At 37.3% G+C, this 21,264-nt stretch overlaps 1 protein-coding gene across 1 annotated transcript in view; it reads right to left on the reverse strand.

The window, feature by feature from the left end:
* LOC122908058 overlaps positions 1 to 21,264 on the reverse strand; it is a 354,429-nt gene that overhangs the window by 232,524 nt on the left and 100,641 nt on the right. The window contains 2 exon segments of the mRNA XM_044250725.1: positions 2,560 to 2,680; positions 5,429 to 5,505. Coding sequence (XP_044106660.1) covers positions 2,560 to 2,680; positions 5,429 to 5,505 — 198 coding nt within the window.

A 21,264-nucleotide genomic window follows, 5' to 3' on the forward strand; every position in this document is an offset into this window, starting at 1 on the left:
AGACAATTATTTTCACTCAACCTGTAATTGTTAGGTATTAGTAATGATAACAGGGGAGGACACAAGATATATAATTAGGAGGTCAAAAGCCAAACCTGCCAATTATGCCAGGGAAAGTTTAGCCAATTTTTAAGCATGGTATGTTAATGATCTGTGACATCAGAAAGCATTCATCTATTATAATAAGATAGAATTAACAGGAAACCAACATTTGTAAAAACCACACATCATGCCTCTTCAAGGTTATCTGGGATGGGAGAACATGGGCCGTGAGCTGCAACTCAGAGTTCGAAAGGCGATAGTCCTTACCTCTGACACTAATCACAGACCATATGACACTGTAGGAGAGGAAACCTTTCTTCCCTACCCTTCACGGTCTTCACTGGACTCCAACTTAAATTTACATGAAACGGGTTAACAGGAGAAAGAAGCCGAAGTTTTATTACTGCACAGCAAGGCCCAGGAAGGACATGGAGACCTACAGAAATGACCAAGAGAGGCATTTATAGGAAGAGAGACAATGGTGCATTTCTTTGGGGATCCAGGATTTTGTTAGGTGACACCAAGGGACGCATGTAATTCTGTGACATTTTGTCAGGCTGTTAGAGAGTAAATTTTCCTTTGCTGTGGCAGGAGGTAGAGAGACATTTTAGGAAGACAGACAATACACTGGCGAGAAGCTGACAGAATAAAGAAAACAGGTGTTTGAGAGTTTTAGTGGGGAAGGAATTCTAAACTAAGTTTGGGCTGAAGTAGTAGATTAGTAAAAATAAATAGCAAAGTTTCTACAACTTTCTCCTTTTAAGAGTTCCAATCACTGGCGATAAGGATGTTTTTTCACTTCTTAGTACAGGAAGGGTACCTTCCGTATGGGAGATAGTATTCCTGAGTTCAGGGGGACAGAGGATGGTCTGAGGGGTCTTGCACCGGTTGTTTCTCAAGCAGCTTCAGTTCAAAATAATCCCTGTGCCACTCTGGTACATTCTGGAAACCTACCATTGGCCCCTAGACCACACTGAGGAGGGAAGTCCAAAGTAGGTCAGACAAACACCTATAGATAGTTTAATTCAATTTCAACATGAGGTCAACAAGCCCCATCAGTTTCACATGCGAATAAAAGAATAAAGGAGGGGTAGCATCTGTATATGCTTTAACCTACAACTCAGCATGAATTGTAGGTAACTAAAGAACACGATTCAGGCATATTTTATGAGACATTGGAATTTCATTGCTTACCTTCAGCTGACAGAAATAGGCCATTTTCATTTTTAGTAAGTGCCAGAAAGTTTATACGAATTGATAAGATTTTTAATGGACTTGTTTCAGATTAAACAAAAATTAAACTGGGATTATTAATAACTCCAATGTCATTAAGTCATGTTTTCTATACTCATAAATCCCAAATAGTCTTCAGAATAATTTGACCTCAAAGAATGTTCTATTACATTGTGCTTTAAGCAAAAAATAATGTCATTTTTGGAAGCAGGTTACTCTCTTGGCTACTGGAGTTAGTAGCATACCCATTAATCTGCAACCAACAGTAAGTACTTAAGAATCCCGCCTTGACTTTCTTTTGTTAGTGATAATATATATTTCCATATAGATAGTATGCTTCTGGAATCAAATCACAGTTAAATAAACAGTGAAAGTTGCTAAACTTCTTCTGTTTTTTTTTGTTTTATATGAGTCATACTTAAAAGCCTATCGGAATAACAATTATTTTTGGTTTAATTAGAAAATCTTAATTAACAATAAGGACTTAACCTTCATATTTTGGTTTCCAAAAATATTTTAAAAATTAACACCATGTGAATAAATAAGACAATCTCTTTAAACCTCAAGGCAGGATTACCGATGCAGGCAGACCGAGTTATTAAACACATTCTAAATTAAACGCCTCTATGAATTTTATACTGAAATATATTGTGATAGTTTTGCATGCCAAATGTGACATTTTGTATTTTAGATTCATCTTCTGTAGTAATTTTGGAAATGTCATACAAACAAAGATTTTGTCATTTACCAATGGAATTACTATGCATGGTTGCTTAGGCATCTCTTCGCTGGTTCTTGTGGTTGTTTCAAGTCAGCAAGCCATAAAAAATCTTTATCTCTCTGAAACACAGCAATTTGGAAGATAATCGAATGGTGACTAGGGGGCAGAAATGCCAGTCTGAGGAATTATACCACAATCTCTCTTGCATTTACAACCTTCCTCAAAGCGTATGTCAGATGAGTAGGGAAAGAAGACAGAAGATTCATCAAATCTCAAACCTTGTCTCATTTGCATGGTGGCAGCTCTGCCTCATTGTCTAGTGACAACCCAGCGCGGTGCCAGGGACACCTTTTTTGAGGAATTCCAATGGCATTACAACTGAGAATTTTAGCTGTTCTATCTTAGCAAAGAATTCTCAAAAATATTTACCAAGCCCTGCTGAAACTCTGTTTCTCTAAAGGGTCCCCCAAGAGGAAAAGCACCACAGGAAAGGAAGTCGATAACAACTGATCTCATCACTTAATATTTTGTGGCAGAGGAAAAGTTCCTGGTGAGAGCCTCACCTTCCAGCAAGGTCCTGCTGCTCCCTTTGATTCGCGAGTGACTTCTGGGAGGGTGCAGAGCTTGGCTGAGCTGTCTTCTTTACAGACATTTAGCTCTGCAATTAATGGTTGACTTGGTGCTCTGCAGCAGTTACAAGAAGAAGGGAGATAAAAGGAACAGAAATCGACAGTGGGCATAATGAAAAGGTTTGCTCTTGGAAACACAACACAATTTGATGTTTTCCTTAAACATCATGTCAGATTAACAGAGAACTAGATAAACACCACATTACCACCATTGATTAAAGTTGGGGAGATGAGTAGCTTTTGAAATGGGATCCAACAAAATACAAGACTCACTATATTCCGTACTGATCTACCAGCAATTAAAATGCGGCTTGTTTCAGAAATTACCAGAAGGTTACATATTTGGTAAGATGTTTAGCCACCTCATTTTCTACCCCCACCCCTTCTAGCCTATAAATTGGTTAAGAATCTCTGGAATGGGAAAATCACTTAAATAGATGACTAGCTGATAGGATACAAACTTTTTCTTTTCTTTTTTTGACGCAATGATCAGAGATGAAGATCTATTTCTACCTTCAAAATCTTCCCTAGGCTTTTTTATTTTTTCTCCTATTAACATTTATTGTCTTTATTTGAGCTTCTTTGTTACTATTTATTTATTTATTTAAAGCTTCACGCATCCTAACAACATGCGCCTGCTTTCCCATATTCATTTGAATTAGGAAGGATCTTGTATTTCACTTCTCCTGACTTAAGCTTAATTCCATCAGCAGGGCCATCTGTGACAATGACTGTACCCCCACCAGAGGAATGGCCTTTCTGGATCTCACAGCTGATTTAGTTTCTTGTGACGGAAATGATTTCCCTTAATTTGGTTAGAGCTACGCTGACACAAGGGTTCATTAGGATACCCGTTTGCTGGCAATTCAATTTCAAATTAAATACACTTTGTTGTAAATTTTATTACTTTTAAACTACTGTATCTATTGTCTTTAATGGCCCTATTATACAGTTATGAAGGTAAACAGATTTCATTAGTAAACATCAAACATGTTATGTTAACCGGAGTGAAATGGTTTCCTCAGTTTCTTTCTTTGTTCTCTTGGCAAGCATAGCATGGCACTCATGAAATATCTTAAAAACTTAATCTAAATAATTAGATGCTGAATTCATGATTCTAATCCTAAAGGGGGAAAAAAAAAAGATCCTTAGTCGCAATCCCAGTTCTTTGTAATTAAAGGTTTTCTAAAAATACCTTCCTTAGTTAAACAAGAACATGCACATCAAAAGGTTAATACACAGTTTTAACATGATATCAGGTACCTTGAGTTAAGTCTACAGATTTGTGTCCCCTTGGAGCAGTCACACCCTGGACCAGGAGCCAGACCAGACATGAGCTCATTTTGAATTAGGTCCTGTGGCATATTATTACTCTTTTTTTTTTTTCTTTTTACCTCATCTACAGCACTTATTAATTTTGTGATTATATAAATATATGTTTACATTTGCACATTATATAAAATCTGATTATATAAAAAGCCCCCCAAAAGTTGTCCATGAGTCCACCACTCAGAGATAAACCCTGATAAAATACTGAGGTCTACTCATCATAGCTAGGTAACTAAACACACCTTTTCTTTTTTTTTTTTCTTTACATAATAAGGCCAATGATGTAAATAGTATTTTGTCACCCATATTTACCACTTTGTACATTAAAGGCATTTTCTATGAGATCAAGGTTTTTTTCCTACAACATAATCTTATTGATGGATAATTAGGATAGTTCCAATTCTCACTATTTTCATCTATAATTAAGTCTCTTGCATATAACATCTTGTCTACCTCCCTGGCCATTCTTCTGGTTTATAGAAGATCCAGCCTTAGAAGTACAGTGAACACAGCTACCGCCCTGACTGACACCTTCTGTCCCCGCGGCCTGTTCTTGGGGGCGCTGAAGACCCTTCACAGAGAGATAGGTCCCACTCCTATTGATACCTTATTTTCCCTGCTATTTGGATCATAAATTAAGCAAAATGACAATGAATAAACAACATTGATGTCTACAACAGGATTTCTCAACCTCTGCCCTATTGACATTGTGAACCACATAACCCTTTGTTTTGGAGGCTGGCCCACATTGTAGAATGTTCAGCAAGGTCCCTGGCCCCTGCTCACTAGATGCCACTAACAGACCCTCTCCTAGTCCCACTAGTGACAACAGAAAATGTCTCCAGACATTGCCAAATGTCCCCTGCAGGCAAAATCGATCCCTGTTGAGCATCACTGATATGTAGCATGAATAGTTATTGCTGACTGTTTAGCATGTTCAAGGCACTCTTTTAAATTAGTTGTATCTATTATTTTGTTTAACCCTGACTATAGTCCAACAAGGTATTCTCATTTCTGCTACACTGATGAACCGATGCTGGAAAATGTTGAATATCTTCTCTGAGGTTACATAGCTCTAAGAGGTAAAGCTTAAGATTCAAAGTGGGAATATCTAACTTGAAACCCCCTCTGAGCCTACACCCACTACTTCTGTCTCTCCTCTCCTGGCATGGAGAAGTAGCAAGTGGCATCCCCAGATCTTGGAAGTTCCTACACTGGCTCAAGGATGTAGTGGTAAACAAGACATGGCTCCCAGCTCTGCGCCATCACCAGAATGCCCCATCGCCAGCAGCTGAATATGAATGATAGGGCACAGATAAATTTCAGGAGGAAAGGAGGTTACAGTTTCCACAAGCCTGATCCTCAGGGTCAGTCAAACTGGGGTCCCTGTTACCTACAATTGATCCACATTTCATCTAGAGTGAAGCATACAAAAGAAAAGAAAATGCATTGAATCCACCAGGAAGGAGCATACTTCTTGCAGGTTTTGTCGGTCTTTAAATGAGACATAGGGATGTACTGATGGAGGCCTTCCCCTTCAAATTTCAAATCCTGTATCAAAAGAAAACAGAAATGAAATAACATTGATTAAAAATTCACTTGAAACACTACATGCAAAAGTGGGTTTTTCTAAGACCTGGATACGCTTGCCCTAAAGGTTAAGGTTCCAGAAGACAAATAAAAACATGGGGGTTATACCTTTAACAGCCCCCTTTTGTAGAATATGACTTTCCTCACTCTGCTTAGTTACTTTTGGCCAGGAAGGTGGAGAGAATAACAAAGAACATCAAAAAAGGAGGAGAAGAGAGAGAGAACTCAAGATGAAATCTTCAATCCTTTATAAGCAGTACTTCTGCCTTATGCTATGGGTCACACAGATCAACCCTGGTAGAGTATAAGAGGGAACTACAAAATGTGCTAATAGGAGGCCAGGACCCTGACGCCACAGCAATCATGAAGGCCAGATAAGCAAATGTTGGCAGTTTCTTAATAAGTCTCAAGGTTGGAATGATTTTCCATGGCTCCCAGCTCTGTCCTCTGGACACCTGGGTCCACTTCATAGATCTTCTTTGCTAGCCCATGTTGGCTGTAAAGTCATTTCCTCAGCTGGTTTCCAGCCAGTAGATTTGGGACTCCAAGGTCTCCCTTATTTTGGTTTCTCTCTGTCTCTTTTAGTTCAAGCAGTTGGCTATTCTGCTTATCTAATTCCATTTACAACTCTGTGAATCTTCTGTGAATCTTAGAAGAGTTCACTTCATAAGACAAAAACCAAATCCAGAAGTCTCTTCAAGAGAAGGCCTTCCCTACCACACCACAGGCTTCCACTGAAAGGATGCCATGTTATGTATTGTGCTTGGTTTTGATAAATAAGTTTCTTGATACAGCTCTGCCAAAAGAAGCTCTAAAATACATATGTGAGATCTAATAAAACATCAGATTCAACTAAATAAATATTCTTAATTTTAATGGCATATTAATTAGCAGTGAGATTTCATAATGACAATGCTCATCTATGTTTACTGACCACTGATACCCTACTGGGCATTGTACTTCATTCAGTTTCTTATTCTGTAGATATCTATTATGGTTTCATTTTATGCCAGACACAGTGCTAGAAGCCAGGAATACAGTGGTATATAAAGATCTATATTATAACTGAAATTATAAATTCATCTTTCTAGTGGACATAACAAATAAAATTAACTGGAAAAATAAACAAAACAATGACAAGGATGGTAGGAACAATCCAAAGAACAGTCTGGAGAAGACTTTTAAGGGACAAGTTTGTGGGAGAAAGGTTAGAAAAGAATGATTTTTTTAAAATGAGACCTGAGTTGAAGAATAGTTTATCCATGCAAAAAGAAAAAGAAATTAGTGCTCCAGGCAGAAAGAACAGCATGTTCAAAAGTCCTGAGGTAGGACATAGTTTTATATATTTTAAAAAGAAAATCAGTGTGGCCTAAGTACAGCCCCGAAGGAGAATATAGGAAAACTGGGCTAGAAACATAAATAGGTTCTTGCTGGACTTGCAGGTGATGTTGATGTTAACTGACCTACATATTATGTGCAACTGGGAAGCCAGTAAAAGTTTTAAGTAAATGAGTAGTAATTATCTGTCCTATGTATCACCAGTGATGAAAACTTAAAAATATTAAATGCATGTTTATTTATTCTTCTTTCCTATAAATTATGTTTCTCAGCAAAACTCAGCTACTATAGCTCCAGATAATTGGAGAGGGGAAATGTCTTCCCAATATGGAGGACACTAAAAAGGAATGACAATTGGGAAGCCTGGGTGGCACAGTCAGGTGAGACTCTGCCTCTTGATTTCAGCTCAGGTCATCATCTCAGGGTCATGAGATCGAGTCCCCCAGTCAGGCTCTGTGCTCAGTGCAGAGTCTGCTAAAGACTCTCCCTCTCTCTCTGCACCCCCCAAATAAATAAATAAATCTAAAAAAAAAATCACAACTAAAATGCATAAGGCAGAGGGGAACCTTTCCACTTTTGCTCCTAGTGGATTATGAACTGGAGAAGGGGATAAAAATAAGGGAACCAAGCAGCTAAATGTGCATGAGGAGTGGCTTTTTCTCACCCCAACCCTTCCTCTCCAAGGCAGAAATCCCTTGGGAATTACAGAAGAAGTGTGAGACAGTTTGAGGAGAAATCAAAGAATAGAAAGGTCATGCCAGGCTTTCAATTCAAATTCTGAGTAGAGACACATCCCATGGTACCCCATGTACCAACACGGTGGGTGTGACATTAGTTAACCGCATTAGAGCAAAATGGAGCTTTGTTGTGGTTAATCACCAAGAAGGGCCAAGTTTAGGATCTATACTGGTGAGGGTCCCAGCAGAAACATATGCATTCTTGGAATTAGATGACTGGAGGAGGAAGATTTATTTATAAATGTATCATTGCAAAGCTGTGGATTTAGGAGCAGGCTTTTTCCACTGTTAGGCTTGGAGGGTTGAGGAGGTGGAGTAGTCACCAGACCCTGGAAGGAGAGTCATATAAAGTCATCTGTCTTGATTAGAACAATGACCCTGGGAGGAGGGATTGAGGCAGCTCAATGCAGGGAGGGCAGAACTATCACATGACCTCTCTTGTCTCCTTCCTAACCCTTAACAACATTCCCTATTCATGGGAGGCAACCAGAAGCCACAGGGAACAGTAACCCTATGGATGTGCCCTCACAGTTTAGTCTTGTATGATAGAAAACACTATAGATTTAGCCTGGCAGCCTTACAGAGGAGCTAATGGTGTACCTAGAATAAGCTGTAGGGTGAACCACCCCACTCAACTAGGAAGTTTTGCCGATGAATTGAATGAGGAGGATGAGGGGAAATAAAAAACCAAAAGTGAATTTCAAATTTCTGGCCTAAGTCAATGTTCTCTAGTGCCATTTACTGGGATAAGAGAGATGGAATAGATAATGCAAACAACAGTTATTGTTATTGGTTTTATTTTAATTTTATTTATTTCTTTGAGAGACTGAGAGAGAGCATGAGCAGGGGGAGGGACAGAGGGAGAAGCAGACTCCCCGTAAACCAGTGTGGATCCCTGGACTCTGGGATCATGACCTGAGCCAAAGGTAGATGCTTAACCAACATAGCCACCCAGGTGCCTGCAAACATGGTTTTGAGGAAAAAAATACCAGCTTCCAGGTTGGACATGTTAAATCTGCAGTGTTTTTGTGGTACCCACATGGCAATGGTAAGCAGGAGTGAGATAGGGAGTCTGACAGTAAGAGGAGGAATCAGAGCTTCTGGCTGTCCCCAGCAAGATAATGGAATTTAGGTGATGGGAATGAGAGAAGCCACCTTGAGACTCTTCTAAGCACCTCTGGAGTCTATCATTTGATTCTTACAACAGGCCTAGGATGCCTATGCTCTGAGCGTCAGACTGATTCTGCAGATGGGTAAACTTCAGGTTCTTGCCCAAGGTTGTAACACATGGTGGAATCTGGAGCCAGCTCTCTGGGGTTCCAAAGCTCAGTTCTTAATCCATGGAATTGACCTTTCACATAGTCGCCTTGCTGTTTTAGAGGCTACAGGCATAGGGTGACTGTTTTCTTCACTCACTTGACCCCATATAGTTTCTATTATTAGCCCTTCACCCACATCCTTGTAAAAACAATTAAGATTAGGATCAATGGCTGTATATAGTCCTTTGGAAATGAATAAAAAGGGTCAAACAGTAAAACTTTATTAAAACAGGAAATTTTCCTTTGCACCAACCATTTTCCAAAAGAGATCAAACAGAGCCAGCATGGTTTGCAAAGAAAATGAATGCCCTCATCGAGCTAACTATTTTCAAATCCTCTCAAGTATGTGAGAAACATCGATTATTTATTAACAGTGAGCTAATTAAAATTTATCACCTCATTAAGGAAGATTTTATCACAAACTTTATGATGTAACAATTATTTCATGCAGCTTTGGTCATATTTCTTCTTCCATATAAAACAACTCTTTTTTGTACAGAGTTTATACCAAAATATTTTGCAACACAGACTTTCTACCATATCCTCTTCATCTGAACAAGTGATGGTTTGTTATAATTGGGGATTACCCAGAGAACAGTTTGGCAAAAATTATCAGTAAATACTGTTGCTAAACCAGAAATTAAGATAGCTATGTTCTGCATATTCATCCAACATCTAAACAAAATTCAAAATATTCCCTATTAGATATCACTAAAAATTTAAATATTGACTTCCCAAAAATATGTCTTCATATTTTCCTGGTCTGAACCACCTTTTCTAACAAAAGTATGAAAAATAAACAAGGACAACAAGATCATTCTAGATGGTTCTATATTAAAAAAAAAAAACCAACATAAGATAATGACCTAAATGTTGCTAGTTTTTTCATAAATATCCAAAGACCCTCAAAAACTATTTCTATTTCCTTGTCTCTTTTTTTTTTTACAAGTAATGGTAAGTCACCAAAGAATCAGTTGATGTCTATTTTTCATTTTATCTAACAGTGAATTCTTTACTTGGATGTTATTATTCAGACTCTTTTTGCCTGTGATAATGGCTAGCACAGGGAAAAAGAAAGAAATGAAGGACATAATTCAATTTTAGCTAATATTTGTTGAGTACCTGTAATATTCTAGGCACTGAACTATGGGGATTTTATATAACAGCCTCTGAGTCCTCACATTAACTCTTTCAGATAAACACTATTATTATGCTTGCTTTTGAAGTGAGGAAACTGAGTAAAGCCAAGATTAGATCAAGCCTGGAGTGTTGGCCTCTAGAACACATGTTCCTAATCCTTATATTATGGAGTTCTGAGTTTGATTTTTTTGTTGTTATTTTTAAATATTTATTTATTTATTTATTTATTTAAGAGAGAGCAAGAGAGCACAAAAGGGAGAGTCAGGCAGAGGGAGAGGGAGAAGCAGGCTCCCCACTAAGCAGGGAGCCCAATGTGGGACTCAATCCGAGGACTCTGGGATAATGACCTAAGCTGAAGACAGACACTTAATCGACTGAGCCACCCAGGCACCCATGAGTTTAATATTGTTTAACCATATATTAAGTGATTTGAACCAACTCTCTTTATTCAAAAGCAATACTTGGTAGACAAACACACCATATGAGAAAGTATTGCCACACTACAATTACATATTTAGAAATAACAAAAACCTAAATTTATATGGAAAATCATCTCTATACTGGAATTCCATATATCAAATTTATAAAACAGTAGTATTAAAATTGCCTTTGAACTCAATGTCAGTCCTTCAATTTTTTTTCTAAAAACTTAAAATTTGATGAGCCATGCCAAGCAATGCATGCAATATATATAAAGTGAAATCTTGCATGGAAATGCATGATCTACACATCTATGTAGAAATGCCATCCCTGGTGTTTTAACTATTTTAATTTTCTCTCAGTTTTCAAAAATATTCACATTTAAGTACATAAGTACAAGCAACTTTAAGATATGTCAATCTTAAATATATATATATATCACTAAATGTATACATAGGATCTGTATATATGATATAATGAATACTTCTATGATGATTGAAAATGTAAATATGTCATAAAAATAAAAATTCTAAGTCAAATCATAGGTGAGATAGGAATTATCCTTTGAAGGGCACAACCTTATTAAAATAATTCACTTTAAATAGAGCCATTTGTAAAATTACTTAGACTGAACGATTAACCCAATAGCCATCAAGCTAAAAAATAATAGGCAAAAATGCCTTGGAAAATTTAAATATTTTAAATGTATGGGTGAAACCCAAAAAATTGTCTAGGCACTTTAAACTCTGGATTAATGTTTTTTTTAATATCAGAGTGAGAAGTGAGGATACACCATGGTTAAAACAAAACAAAACAACAACAACAACAACAACAAAGAACTTCCAAAAGTATTTCTTCATATATATGCCAAAAAACAATGAAAGTTGTTTTTCCAATCTACACCATCTTTTATATGAAGCTCAGGGGAGCCAGATCCCAGATCCATATAAGAATGGGTTTTCGAGGGGTGCATGGATGGCTTTTCTGATGGGCTGAGTAATATTCCATAGTATCAATGAACCACATCTTCTTTATCCATTCCTCTGTTGAAGGACATCTCTGTTCCTTCCACAGTTTGGTTATTGTGGACATTGCTGCTATGAACATTAAGGTGCATGTGTCCTTTTCTTTCACTAAGTCTGTATCTTTGGAGTAAATAGTACAAATATGGGGTCACAGGGTAGCTCTATTTTTAACGTCTCGAGAAACCTCCATACTGTTTTCCAGAGTGGCTATATCAGCTTGCATTCCAACCAACATTGTAAGAAGGTCCCCCTTTCTCCACATCCTTGCCAACACTTATTGTTTCCTGTCTTGTTAATTTTTGCCATTCTAACGGGTGTAAGTTGATATCTTATTTGTGGTTTTGATTTGTATTTCCCTGATGGCTAGTGGCACTGAACATTTTTTCATATGTCTTTTAGGCAGTTGCATGTCTTCTTTGGAGAAGTGTCTGTTCATGTCTTCTGTCCATTTCTTGACTAGATTATTTGGTTTTTTGGATATTAAGTTTGAGAAGTTTTTTATACATCTTGGATACCAACCCTTCATCCGTAATGTCATTTACAGATATCTTCTCCCATTCTGTGGGTTGCTTCCTAGCTTCGTTGACTGTTCCCTTTGCTGTGCAAAAGGTTTTTATCTTGATGAAGTCCCAAAAGTTCATTTTTACTCTTTTTCCCCTTGTCTTTATAAACATGTGTTGAAAGAGGTCCCTGTGGTCAAAGTTGAAGAGGTTACTGTCTGTGTTCTCCTCTAGGATTTTGATGGATTCCTGTCTCACATTTAGGTCTTTCATGAACTTTGAGTTTATCTTTTTAATAACTGCTTTACTGAGTCATGAGGTAAAGAAATGTTTCTTACATTAAATATAAAATCATGCCTTTAAATGAAAATAAAATAATAAAATAAAAAAATCATACATTTTGCCTTTCAAATAAAGTGTCTACCAATGACCTAATACCATGAAAACTCTTTCTTCATGTACCATTTTTGAGAGAGAAATAGAGAGCACAAGCAGGGCAGAGAGGTAGGGAGAGAAGGAGAGAATCTTAAGCACGCTCTATGTCCAGCAGAGAGCCTGACACAGGGCTTGATCTCAGGACCCTGATATCATGACCTGAGCAGAAACCAAGACTCAGATGCTTAGCCACCTGAGCCACCTTGTCTTTTTAGAAGAAGACCTCTAGGGTGACAAAATAATGGCAGTTGGACAGAGAAACGTCTACTTTATGGAAGAATTACAGCTAATAAATTTATACAAAATGGTAATATCTAAATCCATAATTTTGCAATTCTTTATGAAATTATTATTTCAAGCAAGAATTACCAATTGATACGCTATAAAAACACTCAAGAGTGAGTGGTAGATAAGGAAGTGGATATTGTTTGCTACAAAGTAGTATCACACAGATTTTTGTTTGTTTCAAAGGGAAAAAAATAGATGAGTCAAGCTATCCATAAACCAATGACTAATTTTAGCACATAAATGATACAATAACCAGATATTACTCATCTCTAGATGTGTCAAAATATGGACTTCCCAATATTGTTTCTAATGTCTTCCAACCAAAGATATTCATCTTGAATTCAGTCAGCAGCTTTAGATCAACCTCCATATTATTAGAAGTACAAGGAATAAGACAACAGGCTAACATCATCAGATGGAAGCAATGTCACACATCTGTCTACAGAATGTCTACAGTACATCTGAGCCAATTAACCTGTCAGGCTTAACTTACAAGACACAAGACAAGATGTACTGCATGGTCCTGATTAGTTCCTGGTTTGGACAAAAATAAAGTAAAGGGTATTTTGGGGATAATTGTTGTATTTGAGTATACATTGGATATTAAATAAAATTCAGGAATTATTTTGAATTTGATTAACTCTGCTGAGAGCTTGGAATTGATCTTATTTTTTCATGGCATAAGGAAGTTACTTTGTTGGGGGAGGGTGCTGGCTCCACATGCCTCTTACAAAACGAACATAATTATTCATTATACGACTGACCCTTCTTGTAAGACATGTCAATGGAGATGTCCAATGGTTTCTTATTATAAAACTGCCATCAGATAATGGCCTTTAGTAAGGGATTGGCCATCAGAGTGACCACCCTCAGTGGTCACTGCTAAAATTAGCCAGGAGAACTGGACCCATGAGAGAAAGGTTACATATTTCTGACTTAACCTTTTAAAATATTAAACAATGAGTTTTAGGTCACCAGAGTGGAATATTGGGTCAAAGAGTCCCAAACAAATCACTTCATGATGATTACCCTAAAAATCAGTATCTTTACTTTTACCCTAATCCCTTAAAGGCTTAATTCCTCTTTTTCATATTTCTCTGAAGTTATACTCTGCTACAGTAGTTCTCTTTATTAAGTTGACCCAAGAGAGGAGTAATTTCACTAGAGAACCAATTAGTGCACTTGAGAATATTTTTTTAATGTGAATTTTGAGATAAAAGGATTAGACACCAAAGTTTCCTATACATGCGATATATATTTGGTTTCCAATTGACATTTCTTCATAGATGTTATTTTCTTGTGAGAGAGGTGGAAAATTTAGCAGATGTAAATTCATAGTTATAGTGGTCAAAGCAATATTTTGAAAGCTTTTCATTACCTGAGCAAAGTTGTCTCTGTGAAGCTTTATTGGGCAGTAAAATAGAATGAATAATAAGAGCAAGGGCACCTAGTGGCTCAGTGGGTTAAACCTCTGCCTTTGGCTCAGGTCATGATCTCAAGGTCCTGAGATTGAGCCCCTTGTCGGGCTCTCTGCTAAGCAGGGAGCCTGCTTCCCCCTCTCTCTCTGCCTGCCTCTCTGCCTACTTGTGATCTCTCTCTCTCTCTCTCTCTCTGTCAAATAAATAAAACCTTTTAAAAAATAGCTAATAATTTATTATTGATAATCATAGCTAATAATTTTTTCTGAAACCAAAAAAATTAAAAAAAAAATAAAAACTTTAATACTTCAGGTTCTTTTTGGAAAATTTCTATGAACCTGTAAGACATATTTTACACCATATATATATATATTTTAATTTGGAAATGGTTTTAAAATGTGATTTATTCACTGCCATGTGAAAACATTTTTCTTTTTTTCAACAACATTTTAAAACAAGTTTATTGTGATGTAAGTGATATTTAAAAGCCAGCACATTTCATGAGTACAATTAGATGAGTATGGAAACTATCACTATAATCCAAATGATAGACACAGCCATCATTTCCAAAAGTTTCCCTGCATCTATCTTTTTTAATGTGTTGTAAAAATGTTTAGTACGAGATGCACATTCTTGACAAATTTTAAGTAAACATGCAATCTTATTGACTGTACGTACTATGGTATATATCAGATTTCTAGAACTAATTCCTTTTGTATAAATGAAATTTTATACCAACTTAACAACTCCTGTAAAAACATTGCAAAATGACCTAGGGGAAACTTCGTGAGGAGTGGGATTTCTTTCCTGTACGCTCTGCCGTCAACTTCATTTCCTCGGGCACATGAAGATAGCTGTGCTCTCTGCTCCTGGAATCTTGCTAATAATTTTACCCTTTATTATAATAAATGCATTAAAAACTTGAGGTATGCTATCAGTTATCTATTGCTTTGGGGTCTTTTCAAAGATTTATTTATTTAATTATTTGAGAGCAAAATTGAAAGCGAGAGAGAGAGAGAGACAGACAGACAGAGAAATAAGTGGGGAGGGGCAGAGGGAGAGACAGTCCTAAACAGACTCCAGGCTGTGTGTGGAAACCCATGCAGGACTTGATCTCAGGACCCTGATACCATAACCCTAACCAAAACCAAGAGTCAGATGCTTAACCGACCAGGCGACCTAGGCACCCCAGTTCTCTCTTGCTTTGTAACAAAATCCTTAGCATCTGGAAAGGGCAAATTTTGATCAGACTTTGTGAGGATCAGAAAGCTGGGATTGGCCTAGCAGGATGGTTCTGTCTCGGGGCCACTCACAGACTACAGTGAGTGAGTTGGCAGGGACTGAGTCAGTTCAGGCAGCTGTGAGGAAGCTCTCTTGACCTCACACATGCCCCTGCATGACTGCTTGCTCACAGAGCAGCTGGCTTCCCCTAAAGTAAGTGATCCAAGAGAGGACCCACACAGAAACCCCTGTCAGCAATGACATGCATCGCTTCTCCAGTATTCATTGGAACTTGTACATGATTCCAACCAATACTTCAGGAGAGGTGATGCAGGGCCCAAATCTCAGGAGGTAAGGACCATCAAGATCCTATTCAGGGTGCCTGCCCCAGGGAGAAGAGGTTACAAAACCCCCATGTCCTTCCCTACTAAGCACCTCATTCTAAAGCATCATTCCAAGCATAATCCATGATCTGCATACATCTCCAAAATTTTGTGGGAATTGTGGGACTGTGACAAGAACTGGGATCCAGTAAAAACCTGTCATAAAAGAACCACATCTTTAATCATTAAAATCATCTGTTTTTATTTGCATATACTTGGCACACCAGGTTACAGTAGTTTCAGGAGCTCGTAGATAGTGATACAAGAAGTTTCACCATTATGCTGTGCTCAGCACAAGTGTAGCTTCTATCTGTCACCCACAGCCCTATTCCTTCATATTCACAAAATCTCAAAACTGATGACGTAAATTCCAGCACACACTAATTACCTGGGGGATGCGGAGTTAGGAAGTAACAGCAATAGGGGAAAAAATTACCAAAAAAATCCTCTATAAAAAATTATATTTTCTGAAAGGAAGCTACTCAATACAAATGACAAAAAATAAAGTGTTTTGAGGAACTTTCTTTAATCCTTATGAAGTTTTTCCTCTAGTATTAAATTTATGTGGGGGCTTTCCAAACATATGGATTATTTTTTTTTTAAAGATTTTATTTATTTATTTCACAGAGAGAGTTCACAAGCAGGCAGAGAAGCAGGCAGAGAGAGAGGAGGAAGCAGGCTCCCTGCTGAGCAGAGAGCCCCATGTGGGGCTCGATCTCAGGACCGTGAGATCATGACCTGAGCCGAAGGCAGTGGCTTAACCCACTGAGCCACCCAGGTGCCCCCATATGGATTATTTTTTTGGCATTTTATTTGTCTCCCCTTTTGTACTGATGTCATTCATCTTAAGGTTTCCTTAATATTTTATATTACTTTCATTAACAGTTACTTTAAAAAGGAGCTTGATATTCATAGGGAATGAGCAGGCTGACAGTCCAACTTGGGTGGCATGCCTGTGGAGGGTTTTTTGGTTCTTTTATTTATTTATTTATTTTTATATTTATTTACCACTTTAGACAGAGAGAGAGGGAGAGAGAATCTTAAGCAGGCTCCACTCTCAAGCATCGAGCTGGTCTCTGGGCTCGAACCCAGGACCCTGAGATCACAGCCTGAGCCCAAACCAAGAGTGGGCTCCTCAACCAACTGAGCCCCCCAGGCACCCGTCTGTGGAGGGTTTTGTCACAGAACAAGGAGAAGCTTCATTGAGAAGTTTCAAGTATGGAGAGCTTTTTAGTGGAGTAATAGAACTAAAACATGGGGCAAAGTGAACAGAGGAATAAAAACAGATTCCTCAAAATCACAGACAGAGATAATTTATACATTATTTTATGGAACCAGGTAAAATCTTAACAGGACCTTCTGGCATCTCTACCAAATAAACAAGAACCACTTTAAATAATGGTGAGAAATTTTACATGAACACACACACACACACACAATCACGTATGTATGTTCTGGTCTTTCAATGTCTTCATTCCACATAAAATGACTTTTGCATTTTAGGAGCTTAACAAGCATTCTTTTATTAAGATTTTATTTATTTATTTAACACAGAGAGAGAGAGAGAGAGAGAGAGCGCACACAAGCAAGGAAAGCGGCAGGCAGAGGGAGAAGCAGGCTCCCTGCACAGCAGGGAGCCTGATGCGGGGCTTGATCCCAGGACCCTGGGATCACATCACCTGAGCTGAAGGCAGACACTTAACCAACTGAGCTACCCAGGGGCCCAACAAGTATTCTTTTTGAACATTAAGTTTACATATATTTCTAGGCTCCTGTTATTTACAGGATATAAGAAAAAGTCCTTATCTATAAGAGAATTATGATTGTTTGCAAAAATACATTTGAATAATAATGCAATGTACTATAGGCTCAAAAACAGGTAAGATGGGAAATTCCTGATTAATAAAGATACTGGATTAGTAATATATGATTAGATAGTTAATATTTTTATTATTTTAATAGCACTTATTGGATCAGCTCTTTAATTATACACAACATTGTGACAACATGTATAATATGAATTAGTATCTCCATCTTATTGACGCTAATATCCTGAGAGTTTAAATGAGTTGTCTAAGACCACATATGCCTAAGATTTTGAGGCTATTTGAACCCATTACTCTCTCACTCCAAAATCCAAGTCCATCCACCATCACATGATATGTCCTTCAAAAGTAACTAACAAGGCAGGCGCCTGGGTGGCTCAGTGGGTTAAGCCTCTGCCTTTAGCTCAGGTCATGATCACAGGGTCCTGGGATTGAGCCCCACATCCGGCTCCCTGCTCGGCAGGGAGCCTGCTTCCCTCTCTCTCTCTCTGCCTGCCTCTCCATCTACTTGTGATTTCTCTCTGTCAAATAAATAAATAAAATCTTTAAAAAAAAAAAAAAAGTAACTAACAAGGCAAGTAACACCTAGCCTGAGAAGTTATTTAACACTTTTGAGCAAGGAAGTAAAATAATCCGTTATACCTTAAGCATTAATCCTAGAATGGATTAGAACGAAGGGAGAAGAGAAACCAGGAAAACAGCTAAGATTTTGTTAAAGTGCCGTATGCTTGACACTTGTTATCATAGGTGGTGAACTACCTTAATAAATTTTGTTAATTGCACAGCTGTTCATCAAGGGAAGGAATTTTTATATTTAAAAGAATGTATTTAAGCCACATTGTGATGTTTTCCTTTAATCATTTGGGGAGGGTGGACTGAAAAAAATTATTTATTTCTATTTTTGTTAAGATTTTTAGAAAAATAGTATCTTCTAAAGTAATTTCTCAGGGGATTCCAAATGGCATAAAACAGGTTCTAGAACAGAATTCACACTCTTTCTTCCTCCACAGCCTGCCCCACCCTTTCTCATTCCTATCATTCCTGCTTCTGCATTTCCAATTCCCTTCATTCACAAATCGGTCCTAAAAAGTTATATATTCATGCAAAAATTATGGCATTGCGAATTATTCCAAGTTTTTACAAGTACCTATGATCACTATACATGCTAAAAGAAGAAAATGACATTTTCAAAGAGAAGAGCGAAAAAGAAGGTAAGGAATAACCCTCCCCCCCACCCCCAACCCGCAAGGAGAGCTGGAAAATGATAGATTTTTTTTTTAAAGACTTTATTTATTTATTTGACAGAGAGAGATCACAGTAGACAGAGAGGCAGGCAGAGAGAGAGAGAGGGAAGCAGGCTCCCTGCTGAGCAGAGAGCCCGATGTGGGACTCGATCCCAGGACCCTGAGATCATGACCTGAGCCGAAGGCAGCGGCTTAAGCAACTGAGCCACCCAGGCACCCCAATTTTTGTTTTTAATTACAGACTGGAAATACACATCTTTCACCTTTACAAAAAAATGACAGGATGTGTATTAATATTCCTAGAATATGAGTATTTGCCGGGAACCCACAAGAGCCCTCATGCCCAGTAGGCTGAGGCTAGCCCTGCCCATCACAAGTCTGTGACACGTGATCCAAGCTGAGTCAATCAATATGATTTCAGATTGGAGCCCAATGAGGAGGATTCAGGAATCCAGTACATGGCCTGTAAAGTCCAATCAGATGGAAGTACAGGGCATTTGAAACAGAGAGAGAGAAAAAAACCTCCCATATGAATTTTAGCAAATTCATTATTTTATTTATTCATTCAATTTATTTATTCATTCAATTAACAATGACGGTATCTGTCCGTTGTTTGACAATAAGTGCTAAACAAGGTTGGCATATGACCTTGAGGCAAAATGAACATGTTAAAACAGGCCCTGAGAATTATAAAATGTCTTTTATAACTATGAAAAATTATAAAATTATAAAAAACATAAAAATTAATTATAAAAATTATTAAACATTATAAGAATTGTCTTATGGTTATAGATATTATAGATAATATATAATTATAATTTTTGTAATTACAATTAGAACCATTAAATGGCTCTAATATTCTGATTTCTCTCCTGACTTAACTGCAGTGAGGCAATTATTAGAGAAGGCATCCACCCAATAAGGAAATAAACTCAAATTCTGCACAACCATATGTCCCAATTCAACAGCTCCAGCCATATCTCAAATCTCCTTTCTTTTTGATTTCACCGTAGGTTCCATGTATCTACTTTCAGCTTTCACCATTCATTTCATAATAAGAAAATATCTTGTAAAATTTGCTACTCTTTGGATTCCAAAACAAATTTGACAAACTACCTTTAGTTTCCACTCCTTAATTAATATATCTCTCTAGGCCATTGAATGAGGTCTCCCTCCAGTTGGTGAAACTGCGGTTGCCCCCCATCCCATAAAGTGTTCGTAGAGTTTTCTGTTTTCTTGTCAATCCCCACATTTCTTTAAACTGTGCATACATGGGCATGTGTATTTAAATAATTTAAACTGAAGGCATTGAAATAAAATGAACATGCAAAACGCACTGCAGTGCTTTCCTTTGATTCTAGTTCTCTATGTGATAATCCCACTTGATCTAGAACCATAGAGTAATAATAACTGGAATGTCTATATTTGTTTTTTTTTTCCCCAGGAATAGTTATTCAATTTTATTCATCATCCATTGAGGACACTGAGTACATTAACATTTAAAACAATTATTCACATTCTCTCACCCCATGAATCTTGGTTTGTCAAACTGCAGGAAATGTCACTTGATAGAGATTTGGGCTGAGCAGATGTTCTACTATTCTGCTGTGTCTCAATATAAGTTTGTTTCATCATTTGTTTTTCTCCAGCAACTGGCTGAGATCGGTTCTATTGCTTCATAGTGTGGGCACCATACCTAGTCCAATTTGGTTCAAATTCCAGGTGGTTGTTGCTAGTTTTGTGACTTCAGACAAATTACTAAACATCTCTGAGTCTTTGTTTCCTCATCTGTAAACTGTGAGTAGGAATATTTATCCATCTTATAATATTAGCAATAAATCACTTAAGAACATAGAGTACTTAGAATAGGTCATAACACCTAATAAATAATAAACAACTATTTCAAATTTAATTATACATCATTACTATTTTATCAGCCATAACACTGGGTAATATTGAGTTCTCTGAAAACATATATTTACACATATAAAAATACTATGTATATGTATAAGCTATATATGCGGGCTTTTTTGTTTTTGTTACTCTGCTATTTATTTTCCTTGTTCTCATGTGGTAAGATGAGCAGAAAGCTATAAATTATCTAATCACAATGCCCACTGAACATGTCATATAATATCTGTATATAATATCTATATAATATAACATGTCATATAATATCAATAATCACTAATCACAATGCCCAGTGAACATGTCATCACACTGGTCCACTTCTGCTTTCTATGCTAGTTCTGACTAAGGAACAATTCTGTTCAGAGTTTGGCAGGGTCTTCAAGTCAGCAAATAACAAAATGTTGAGGGCACAGATCTTAATGAAGACTTTTGATGGAGCATTTGCCTGGCTCTATAAAATTTATGAAATTAATATTCACCAAGCAACAATTCTTTCCAGAGCTCACTGCCAAGGT

The sequence above is a fragment of the Neovison vison genome, chromosome 1, assembly GCF_020171115.1.
Source record: "Neovison vison isolate M4711 chromosome 1, ASM_NN_V1, whole genome shotgun sequence".
In the NCBI taxonomy this organism is placed as follows: Eukaryota; Metazoa; Chordata; class Mammalia; order Carnivora; family Mustelidae; genus Neogale; species Neogale vison.